This window comes from Hibiscus syriacus, unplaced genomic scaffold (genome assembly GCF_006381635.1).
Source record: "Hibiscus syriacus cultivar Baekdansim isolate YM2019G1 unplaced genomic scaffold, ASM638163v2 tig00011831_pilon, whole genome shotgun sequence".
In the NCBI taxonomy this organism is placed as follows: Eukaryota; Viridiplantae; Streptophyta; class Magnoliopsida; order Malvales; family Malvaceae; genus Hibiscus; species Hibiscus syriacus.
In genome coordinates this window covers 1-12,613 of record NW_024062259.1, presented here as the reverse complement: position 1 = coordinate 12,613, position 12,613 = coordinate 1, and the positions used below count along the sequence as shown (strand labels likewise).

At 37.9% G+C, this 12,613-nt stretch overlaps 1 protein-coding gene, 1 non-coding gene and 1 pseudogene across 2 annotated transcripts; 2 read left to right on the top strand and 1 right to left on the bottom strand.

Annotated features, from left to right (window-relative positions):
* Window positions 1-3,416: 3,416 nt before the first annotated feature.
* On the top strand, window positions 3,417-7,103 carry LOC120205007 (annotated as a pseudogene).
* Window positions 7,104-8,236: 1,133 nt separating this feature from the next.
* Window positions 8,237-8,308, bottom strand: TRNAQ-CUG. Its single transcript has one exon. It is a non-coding gene; the product is annotated as a tRNA-Gln (tRNA).
* A 72-nt stretch (window positions 8,309-8,380) lies between these two features.
* LOC120205011 (transcription termination factor MTERF2, chloroplastic-like) lies at window positions 8,381-11,609 on the top strand. The gene is made up of 6 exons (XM_039204970.1): window positions 8,381-9,118; window positions 9,204-9,612; window positions 9,738-9,953; window positions 10,201-10,308; window positions 10,584-10,858; window positions 11,123-11,609. The coding sequence occupies exons 1-6, from the start codon at window positions 8,412-8,414 to the stop codon at window positions 11,367-11,369; spliced, it is 1,962 nt and encodes a 653-aa protein (XP_039060901.1). The 5' UTR covers window positions 8,381-8,411; the 3' UTR covers window positions 11,370-11,609.
* Window positions 11,610-12,613: the final 1,004 nt, after the last annotated feature.

Below are 12,613 nucleotides of genomic sequence, written 5' to 3'. Positions count from 1 at the left end.
GCTGCCATTTTCTTTGACTTTAAACAATCTCCCACTTGAAGATTTGATTGCAATAATCATATCTTCACACCATTTTTTCTACCTTGTACCTTCATGTTGCTTACGTTTCTGAAAGGCCACAAGAGGATCGGCACCAAGTAAATTTATCAACATCGCTTTCGTCATGAAATATGTTATGTTATCTTTTGTATGGATCTTCTGTATATCTATCGTCCCTTCTTCCACCTTTTCACGAATGAAATGGCACTGAACTCGTATGTGCATTGTCCTTGAATGAAATGATGGATTCCTTGCTAGATGCAAGACGCTTTGACTGTCACGAAGTTATTACCCATTCTTTGAAGGTTCCAAAGAACTATTCACAATTGTGAAATAGTGAGAGCTATCCGTAATAGAAGTTATGGCAACGAAATTTGATATTGAAAAAATCAATGGGAGAAATTTCTCATTATGAAAATTGAAGATGAATGTCATCTTGAGGAAAGACGATTGTCTAGCAGCTTGTTAGAAAGAACAAGAGCAATGTTGAGAGCTGCATGCCTAGAAAAATCATTCTGAGCAGAAGCAATCAATACCGCCTGTTATTTGGTGAATCGAGCTCCATCAACTGCAATAGAGCTGAAGACACCAATGGAGATGTGGATTGGTAAACCAGCTGATTGTTCAACCCTCCATGTATTTGGAAGTATTGTGTACGTGATGTACAACTCCCAAGAAATCTCAAAGCTGGATCCAAAATCCAGGAAATACAAATTCTTGGGGTATGCTGATGGAGTAAAGGGGTATCGCTTGTGGGATCCCACTGTCCGCAAAGTGATCATTAGCAGAGATGCTATATTGTAGAAGATAAACTACAAAGAAAAGAAGACGATGATAGCGCTGAAAAGTTAGAGACTACACAGATACATGTGGACAAGGAGGTTGAACAAGGAGATTCTTCTAAAGCAGAACCAGCACATGATGAACAAGAACCAGAGAGTTCTGAAGCTCCAACAACTTATCAATCAGATCGTGTGAGAATACGTCCCAATCGGCACTCAGATTATGTTATAGAATGAAATGTTGCATACTTCCTTTTAACAGATGACGGTGAGCCATCAACATACCAGGAGGTAATAAACAGCTCAGATGCTTCACTGTGGATGATGGCGATGCAAGAAGAAATTGAAGCCCTTCATAAAAATAATACATGAGACCTTTTGCCACTGCCACAATGAAGTAAGCCAATTGGTAACAAATGGGTCTTCAAAATCAAGCAAAATGGTAACGATCAAGTTAAGAGGTATCATGCAAGACTGGTGCTCAAAGGATATGCTCAAAAAGAAGGTATTGATTTCAATGAAATATTTTCTCATGTGGTTCAACTAACAACAGTTCGAGTAGTCTTGGCAATGTGTGCTATATTGAACTTACATCTAGAGCAGTTAGATGTTAAAACAGTTTTCTTCATGGAAATCTTGAAGAATAAATTTACATGCTCCAGCCTGAAGGTTTTGAAGAAGATGAAAAGAAGAACTTGGTTTTCAGGTTGAACAAATCTCTGTATGGTCTAAAGCAGGCACCGAGGTGTTGGTATAAGAGATTTGATTCCTTCATTATGTGCCTTGGATACAACAGACTTAATGCAGACCCTTGTGCTTATTTCAAGAGGTTTGGTGATAACAATTTTTTTATATTGTTGATGTATGTGGATGACATGTTGGTTGCAGGACCCAACAAAGATCATATTGAAGAATTGAAGGCACAACTGGCTAGGGAATTTGAAATGAATGACTTGGGATCAACAAACAAGATTCTAGGGATGCAAATTCACCGAGACAGAAGTAACAGGAAGATTTGGCTTTCACAAAAGAATTACTTGAAGAAGATCTTGTCACGATTCAACATGCAAGATTGTAAGCCAATTTCTACCCCTCTTCCTATTAACTTCAAATTATCCTCCAGTATGAGTCCTAGCAGTGGAGAAGAGATAATGGAGATGTCTCGAGTTTCGTATGCATCGGCATTGGAAAGTTTAATGTTCGCTATGATATGCACATGACCAGACATTGCACAAGCAGTGGGAGTGGTTAGTCGGTACATGGTGAATCCAAACAAAGAGCATTGGAATACAGTAAAAAAGATCCTGAGATACATCAAAAGGACCTCAAATGTTGCATCATGTTACGAAGGATCAAACTTACTTATCAATGGGTATGTCGATTCTGACTATACAGGGGATTTGGATAAAAGCAAATCTACAACAGGATATGTGTTCAAAGTTATTGGTGGAGCTGTAAGCTGGGTTTCAAAATTGTAGTCAGTTGTGGCTACATCCACAACAGAGGCAGAATATGTAGCAGCTACACAAGCCAGTAAAGAAACAATCTGGTTGAAGATGCTATTGGAGGAGATTGGGCACAATCAATAGTATGTCTCTATGTTTTGTGACAGTCAAAGCGCATTGCATCTAGCAAGGAATCCAACATTTCATTCAAGGACAAAGCACATACGAGTTCAATACCATTTCATTCGTGAAAAGATGGAAGAATGAACGGTAGATATGCAGAAGATCTATACCATAAACAACATAGCAGATTTCATGACAAAGGCGATCAATATTGATAAACCTCTTGTGGCCTTCCAGAAACGTAAGCAACATGAAGGTACAAGGTAGAAATAATGGTGTGAAGATATGATTATTCGAATCAAATCTTCAAGTGAGAGATTGTTGAAAGTCAAAGAAAATGACAGCATATGGGGCAGCTTTGGGCGGCTAATTTGGGCAGCCAAAATTGTTGAAAATTAGAAAGGGATAATTACCACATTTAATCCCTAAACTTTAGGGTATTTACAAGATTAGTCCTTAAGCTTTAACTATAAATACCCTAACCCATTTAGCTTCAAAATCATCCCAAAACATTCTAGCTTTCTCCCGATACTAGAGAATTTAGAGAGTTTATTGAGAGTTGTTTTCTCCTTTTTTATCAAGAGAGAATTGTTATTGTTTTCTCCTTGTTAGATCGAGAGAAGTTGTAATTCCTATTTTCTCATAGTGAAATTCTTCTACTATTGCCCGTGATTTTTACCCTATATTATTTAGGGATTTTTCACGTAAAATTTATGTCTTTTTTATTTTTATTTTCTCAAATTATCAGTTGTGATTTTACTCTATCCGATAGTTGTATTCCGCTACAGAACAAACTAAAGGATTTAGAGTGAGAAAACAAAAGTGGGTAGCCAGACAAAAAAGGGACAACCAAGAAGGAGAATAGAAGTTGATACAGATTAATTACCAACAGTTTTGAAAATATATTTTTTATAAAAAAAATTAGAGCTTTGGAGCATCAAGGTACGAGCTTTTTCGGACATTTTTTTTCCTTTTGTCTTCAAAAGTGGAAGAAAGTAGATGTTTTATTTTTGTTCCTTCTAAAGCGGGAGAGAAAAAAAAAGAAAAAAATTAGAAGGATTTGATGATTGGGTTTATAGTTAGACCTCCATGAGCCATGGTGGATCAGCGTAGCATACGATTGTTACCTCTCTTGTTGTCGTTGATGCTATTTGAGTTTACATTTAAGCAACAAATGCAGCAGACTCGGCTGAGTTCAGGTATCGAGTTCGCAGCTCTGTTTAAACTCATATCCTCTTTGGGTCTTAGAAGAAGAGACTAGCCTAGAAAAGTTGACCCTTGTACGAATTGGAACGGTATAAGATGTGAAAATGGCAGTGTTACTTCCATTATCATTTCTGGGTTTAGAAGAACAAGGCTCGGCAGACAAAACCCTCAGTCTGCCGTCGATTCGCTCGCGAATTTCACCCGTCTTGTTTCGTTTAACGCCTCTAGGTTCTTGCTCCCTGGTTCTGTCCCTGATTGGTTTGGCCAAAGGCTGTTGACATTGCAAGTGTTGGATCTCAGGTCTTGTATTGTCTCGGGTGTTATACCTTTGAGTATTGGTAATTTGACTAATTTAACTAGTCTATATTTGTCGGATAATCGGCTGACCGGGCGAATTCCTTCGACTTTGGGTGGATTATTAAGCCTTTTATTTCTTGATCTTTCGAAGAATTCCCTTACCGGATCTATTCCATCATCACTGTTTTCACTAAGGAATGTAACAGTTATTACGTTTCCTCGAATAATTTAGCAGGGTCAATTCCTCCTGGCCATGGATCCCTTTCAATGCTACAAAGTCTGAATCTTTCGAGCAATCGTTTAACGTCTTCAATACCTGCGCAACTCGGGGGTCTTGATAGCTTGGTTGACCTTGACATCAGCAGCAATGGTTTGTCAGGGTCAGTGCCACTAGATCTTAGAGGGCTAAGGAATTTGCGGAGAATGGTCTTCGGGAACAATGGTTTGGGAGGGGCTCTGCCGGTTGGGTTGTTCCCTTCCCCAAGTCAGTTGCGGGTCATAGTTCTGAAGAACAATAGTTTCAATGGGAACATTCCTGAAGTATTATGGTCAATACCTGAGTTGAACCTGCTCGATCTCTCTCACAATAATTTGAGAGGGAAGCTTCCTAATTCTACTTTGAATGATAATGCGGCCGCTGCCGTACTTAACATTTCCCAGAACAAGTTTTATGGAGGTCTCACCACAATGCTTCGAAGCTTTACCGACTTGTCTGGAAACTATTTTGAAGGCACAGTTCCAAACTATGTGCAGGACAATGCATTTCTTAGCACTAACTGTCTCCAAAATGTGTCAAGACAGAGGAATTTGACGCAGTGTGCCTCATTCTATTCCGAGAGGGGCCTGAGTTTTGACAATTTCGGGCGAACCCGAAAGAGGAAGCAGCAACAGAAGGACAATCGTATTGGCTGCAGTCTTAGGAGGAGCTGGGCTTGTTGCGCTACTAATCCTGTTGCTATTTCTGGTCCTATGTCTCCGTAAAAGGAGGAACACAAGGAACCATAGAGGGATCGATGCTGGAGCAGTTGCTGCTAGAGAAACACCCCCTTCACCCGGAGTACAAATTAATTTTTCGAGTCTGGGTGATTTATTTACCTACCAGCAACTTCTTGAAGCCACAGATTATTTTAATGACGCAAACCTCATCAAGCACGGTCATTCTGGTGATCTCTTCAAGGGTATCTTAGAAGGCGGGCTTCCTGTTGTCATTAAAAGGATTGATTTGCAGTCTATCAAAAAGGAAGCGCACCTTTCGTAATTGGAGTTCTTTAGTAAAGTTTCACATCCACGAATCGTTCTCTTATTGGTACATTGTTTAGAGAGAGAGAACGAAAAATTCTTGGTTTGTAAATATAGGCCGAACGGGGACTTATCAAGTTCCTTGTACAGGAAAAACAATACGGAAGATGATAGTTTACAGTCATTAGATTGGATAACAAGATTGAAAATTGCTATAGGAGCAGCTGAAGGCCTTTCTTATCTGCATCATGAATGCACACCACCCCTTGTCCACAGGTATTTTGCAGCTTCTCGTTTTATGCTTAAACCGCCTTCAGTTCCATGATGGTTTTTCTCCTGCACATCGTAATTTCTTCATGAAGTGGAATATAGAGAAACTGAAAAAACTTGCAGTCGCATGTTTTCTTTCCATCTTTGAAGAGATGTTCAAGCCACCAGTAAACTACTCGATGATAAATTTGAAGTGAGACTGGGGAGCCTGACCGAGGTCTGCGCTCATGAAGATGGTCATCAAAATAGGATCACGAGATTACTGCGGTTGCCACAGTGAGTATTCTGTAGAATTGTGTCTATTTTGATATTTTCAGATTGTGAATTATATACATAGACGAACATTTTAGCCCACATAAGATGTCTGGTGAACAAGATCTTGCATGCTGATTGTGATATATCGCTTTTTAGTCTGTTGACCGATACATCGGACAATTTAACATTTTAATAGTAGTCAGCAGATAGCATTTTTCGGTCTTCATTTTCATTTTATGGATTATATTGCTGTTCCGAACAAAATATTTGAGTCGTATTTCGTGCTTTTTATGCTTGTTTTATCGATAATGGTTGTAATACGGTTTTATTCTTTGTTGCTCACAGGTCTTCTGAACAAGGTTCTTTAGGTATGTGCACGTTCTGCTTGCAAAGTTTCACGAATATTTAGATCTGAATTGTTATCTCAAGCAGTTTATTTGTTGATTTTTCGTTCATTGCTTGAATTCGGCCGTTTTACGAACAAGTAACCATTGACATTCAAGGTTCATGTCCGGCTACCATTGTGCCAGTGCGATTTCCAAAATATGAGCAAAGCTTGAGAGCATAGGATTGACAATTAAAACGTTTTTTTCATCTGATCTGCAAGCTTTTCTGAAATTTCATTTTTATTTGTAAAACGGGCAGGTTCCTCTACAGCAATATGTGCCTATGATGTTTACTGCTTCGGGAAAGTTTTACTTGGATTGGTAACCGGTAAGATGCACATCGGTGTATCGAGTGATACTCAGATGAAGGAATGGTTAGAACAAACACTACTATGCATCAGTATATATGAAAAGGAACTGGTGACGAAAATTCTGGAACCGTCTCATCTTGTGGACGATGATCTATTGGAGGAAGTCTGGGCCATGGCCATTGTTGCGAGGTCTTGTCTTAATTCGAAACCTTCAAGACGCCGCCGATGAGATATATTCTAAAAGCTCTGGAAAATCCTTTGAGGGTGGTTAGGGAAGATACTTCAAGTTCAGCGAGGCTTAGAACAACGTCCTCGAGAGGATCGTGGAATGCTTCTTTCTTTGGTAGCTGGCATCAAAGCTCTATGGACGTAGCCGTTAATCCCGCAGCCTCCACTACTAGAGCTGAAAGGGGAAGTAGTTTAAAACACAAGGGAACAACGGGTTCGCAGGGAAGCACTCAGAACGGTGGAGGGGACCATTCATCCTCGCGTAGGCGGCATTCAATGGAGATATTCCCTGAGCCACCGGAACCACAACGGGATATAGAACGAGAGGATCGCAACTAGCAGAGAGGTTAGATTTGTTCATACAATTCTTTCTTAATAAGACAGCAGGCTTCCCATTCGAGTGCCTGCTCTGGTCGAGCACCGGATGGAGCTCCCCATAGGTAAATGGGATTTCCAAGGTGATATTTTGCTGCATCGGATCGGAACGGATCCGAGGATGCACTAATCTTCTTTAGATGCTTAGAGTTGGTGCCGTGGACAGTGAAAGGGGTGCCATTGACAATTGCTGGTTCATATTTGTTTGACAGCTTGTTTCAGGGTAAAAACAAGCCACAATTTTTATCGTGTGATCAAGTTGTAGTAATTTGGAATGTTCGAATAATAACATTATAAAATGATTGTATAGAATTAATATTATGAAAAGGGATAATGTCACACTCGGTACTTGTATTTTTACAAAAGTGATCAGTTTGGTATTTAAAATGTTCAATACAATATCTATACTTCAACAGAATATTCAATATGATGCATGTACTTTGATAAAATGTTTAATATAATACATGCACTTTTAAGATGTCTAATACAATACATGTATACTTTGATAAAATATCTAAAATAATACTTGAACTATCATTTGATATACTATTATGACACCTAGGGTCAATACCCTTAAAAACAAATCAATCTATACACGATTTTTTTTAGAAATTCCATGTAGATATGATAATATTATGGGAAAATATAAATAAAACAAAAAGGAAATAATTTTTCCCCAAAGTGGACGTTTTGTTGAGATATAAGAACCACGTAACATGATCAAATTATACTTCATTGAAATTGAAGGATTAAATCTCAAACTAAAGTATAATTAGGGATGGCAACGGGCCAGGTTCGGGCCGGGTATTAGTCCACCGTCCCCGTCCTGTTTAAAAAATCCGTACTCGTCCCCGCTTAAAAAATCGCGGGGATTTAAACGGGGATCCCCATCGGGTAAACGGGAAAATCGCGAGGAAACGGGTATCCCCGTTTAGCATAAACCGTTATTTAAACGGGTATCGGGCCGGATATATATATTTAAATTAAATATATAAATATTATATATATTTTTTTAATTTAAATTAAATTTATTAATATTATATATATATATAATTATTTTTAATATTTATCAGGCCGAGTAATCGGGGCGGAGATTACTAAACCCGTCCCCGTCTATATCCCGGTTTAACATAAACGGTTTTTCTCCATCCCCGTCCTCGTTTAGCTCGATTTTCGATTTTTCCCGTCGAGTTCGGATTATTTTACCATCCCTAAATATAATAAAGGACCAAAAATAATAATTAAATCAATTTCTAAATGGAAGAAAATTGAAAAATATAAGGTTCCACCGAGACTTGAACTCGGGTTACTGGATTCAGAGTCCAATGTCCTGACCACTAGACCATGGAACCCAACAATTTACTATTTTACGTTTAATACTAATTATTAAGGGTAAGGAGACTAAGAAAAATATATTTCTACTTTATCCATTTGCAATTCCTACCATAACCAAAAATGCTTTCTTACTCTCCTCCGCCATGCCTCCACCTTCATCTCCACCGTTACGCTCGTTCCACCACCATCTCCTCCTCCCTTCACCGCCAACTTAATCATCCCACTACTCAATCACCTGACCCCGTCCTCCGTATTCATAACTCAAAGACCACCTCCCTCCTCCACCGCCAACCGGCCACCACCACCAACAACAACAAAACAGAGAATCCACCCCATGGAAACGAAAATGACCAACCCCAGCACCGAGATTCCTCGCAAGCCACCGAAGATAATCCCCAAACCCCACAATTTACACTTCCACCTCAAGAAAAACAAAACATCCTAGAAATGTCCCTCGTCACCAAACGTCCCCCGCAATTCCCAGGCTCCATTTACTCAAATTCCCTCCCTTCTCTCCAATCCGTTCTCCAAACCCAAAACGACGCCCAACGCCTAGAAAACGACGACGAGGAGGATGAGGAGGTGATGATAAGGCGGGCGCTTGAGATTAGAAGAAAGGTAACAGCTGAGGTTTTTAAAGGAGCAATGAAAAAGGGAAAGTTTGGGATTACTTATTCGACGAATTTGGTTAATAGGCTGCCGGAGTTTATTGATAACGTGATGATTGAAGCGGCCGCCTTGAAAAGGTTGCCTGAGTTTAAAGATTCGACCTTCAATTTACGTGCTAGGGTGGTTATTGATGACTCCAATGTTGTTCCCCTTATAAGGTCAGCCATTGCTTTTAATTGCTTATGTTAATAACATTAGTATTTCAATGAAATAGAAATTATATCTGATTGATCAATTGTATAGGTGGCTGAAACACAATAGCCTCTCATACCCCAAAATTGCTAAGCTGATATGCATGTCTAAAGGAAATCTTTACTCCATAAGACGGCTTGTCGAGTGGTTGAAGACGGTTCATGTGAAAGGAGAGTTTATAGGTTCAACGCTTTTGAAATCCGGAGATGATATTTTGCAACGGAGAATCGAAGAATTGGATGAGATCGTTGAGTATTTGGAGAGTAATGGAGTTAGGAGGGATTGGATTGGTTTTGTTATTAGCCGATGCCCGAGGTTGCTGTCCTATAGGATGGAGGAAGTGAAAGCTCGAGTTGAGTTTTACTTGAGTATGGGTATGAATGAGAATGATTTCGGGACAATGGTATTTGATTATCCGGGCGTACTCGGCTACTTCACTCTTGAAGAGATGAATGAAAAGGTAAGCTGTCTAATTTGCTTGCTCCTCGAACTTGACACATGGATCACAATGCTATGGGGTTTCCTTTTACCTACTTTTTAATGTGTTCAATGATTTAAGTTAATATGCTGCTGTTGTTCATCCAGGTTAATTATCTTAAAGAATTTGGCCTCGATACCGAACATGTTGGGAAATTACTAGCATTCAGGCCACAGTTGATGGGCTGTAGCATTGAAGAAAGATGGAAGCCTCTTGTTAAGTACTTATATTACCTTGGAATTACCCGAGATGGAATGAGGAGAATGCTTACCATTAAGCCAATGATTTTCTGTTTTGATTTCGAGACTACAATTGCACCAAAGGTCGTTGTTGTCGCTTTACTTCCTAAATGTTATCTTCGTTACCTAATGTTGTCCTTCGCATTTCATTTATATTATATTTTCCCTTTGTGATCCTCTAATTTTTCTCGAGTACATTTAGATAATAGGACTATATGTCACAAAGACAATGCTTCAGCTCACATGAACCTGAAATCTGCTTCATCGAATTGTTGCGATATTATGCTGTATAATGTTGATGTTGGCATTGGTTTGTTCTTCGCCTTTTCAGGTACAATTTTTCCGGGACCTTGGTGTTCGAGAGGATGCCATTGGTAACATGCTTGTTAAGTTCCCTCCCCTACTAACATACAGCCTGCACAAGAGAATTCGACCAGTGGTTTGTTCTTTTTCTTTTGATTTACTCTTTAACACTGTTTTCATTGTTACATTTTGATTTTTGTGGATCATCTAAAAGTTTGTAGTAGTTCATCTTTTTAGTTGGATGAGATTATTCAACCGGGCATTAAATTGGATGCGATTCTGGTTATAAATAGTTCTGCTTTTGGTTTTACCATTAGTGTTATTTATGTTGGTAGTCTACCATCTATGTGTTGTTCAAGATTTTAAGTTGATCTAATATAATCTTATTCATAACATCGGAATATCTTACAGGTCATATTTTTGATGACCAAAGCTGGAGTCACCGAGAAGGATATCGGAAAGGTTGTAGCTTTGGGACCAGAGCTATTTGGTTGCAGTATAACAAAAACCCTCGATGTTAATGTAAAATATTTTCTTTCACTTGGCATACGAGTTAGACAGCTGGGTGAGATGATTGCTAATTTCCCTAAACTACTTCGATATAAAGTAGATCTTCTCTATCCCAAGTATCGATATTTACGAAGAACGATGGTCCGTCCCTTGCAGGATCTGATCGAGTTTCCAAGGTAAGCATTACTGTTTATCTATTTCATTGAAAGTAGTTACGATCAAGGCAAAACTATGATTGTTGAGAGCCAGGTCCTGGGAGATGAGCCGATAGGCTCTTGAATCCTAATGGGACTTGGAAAGAGTTATTTATCGAATTTATTATTTCTCAGTCAGCAGAATATGCATCCCTGTTTTCATCTCTATGGGCATTAGACATTTCTCTTCACTTAATCCAAGTCTTCTTTTTCACTTGGGGTTTTGACATAGTGAAAGTTAAGCAGGTTTTTCAGCTATTCTCTCGAAGAGCGAATAATTCCAAGGCATAAAATCATGGTGGAGAATCGGGTAAACTTCAAACTTCGTTACATGTTGGCCTGCACCGATGAAGAGTTTGACGAAAGGGTTGCAGATAAGGTTGAAAGGAGGCGAAGGTTTGAATCTGGTCTCATGGAAAATGCACCGTCTTGTTCCTCAACAGCCCAAGGTACCCCGGGGAAGACTGATGGTAGTAGCTTATCTAGCCAATGAAAACGAGTTTTCGAAGGAGGGGACAGATGAGAAATTGATATTCTCGGAGAGAGGATTTGCCGGGGAGGTAGTCGTAACGAGTTTGAAGAACTCAGTGGCCTCATTCTTTGTAGATAATAATGAAATTTCACCAAGGAACAAAGGGTTTGTGTATATTTAGTGGGGTTATGCACCGTGTATGTATTGAATATATGGTGACATTTTGTTCCCTGAGCAAAGAGAATGCTTATATGTTTTCCTTTAGAGAAAATAAGAAAGCAGCAACTGTTGTTCCAATAAAAGAGGGAAATAGAGGGCCAACATCGCCGATAAAGGCTTTCGGATCTGAGATTCTCCGATCGGTCACTGTTCTCGAGCAGCTTCTCTTTGGCATACAGCAGCTCCTGCAATAGGTACCTCACTTCAACTAACAAGCCACAACTGCCGTTTATGATTTAGTAGAGAGCCGAACCTCGTTTAATTTTTTGAAAATTATAAAACTTGTTGGGTTAATATAAATAAAAACTTGAATTTGAAAATAAAAATAGTGGAAATATATTTAGTATCTAATTTTTCATAGAGATGAATAAATAGTTATTAAATAATTAAATTAAAATATAATTATTAAAAAAATCTTTACATAAATTTAACATATGAGTTACTGTTATGCAAACATAAAACAATAAAGGTAATAAAAAAATTTAAACAAAATGTTATTTTAGTTTATAATAGAAATATAATATTAATGCATATTGAACATCAATTAAATTAAAAAAATATAAAAAAATATTGTTGTAAACAAGAGTACAAAAAATTGTTGTTAAAATAAAAATTAGATTTAGCAATAACTAAGGCCTCAAATTTTTCAAAAAAAAAATTAATGTAGTCTTTTTGAATATTTGTTACACTCAATGTAACCCTTAATTTTAAAAAATATCTAATTCTTTGACCAACAGAATCAAACCGTCATTACATGACAATTTAGAAAACTTACATGATAATTTACAATGTGATGTGAAAATTTTCGATGAACATGATTTGATAGATGTGTTTAATTATTATTTTTATTAAATTCGAGTACATAATTGATGTTTTAGAAATTTTGAGAACCTGTTTAATCTTTTAGAAAAATTAAGATATTATTAAATTCAAAATATAAAAAATTATTACGTTATGAAATATATTAATTATAAAAATATTGCAAACTTAAATTATTGAATAAATTCAATTTAAAAAATTGTCCTTATTATATATTTGTTTTTTAA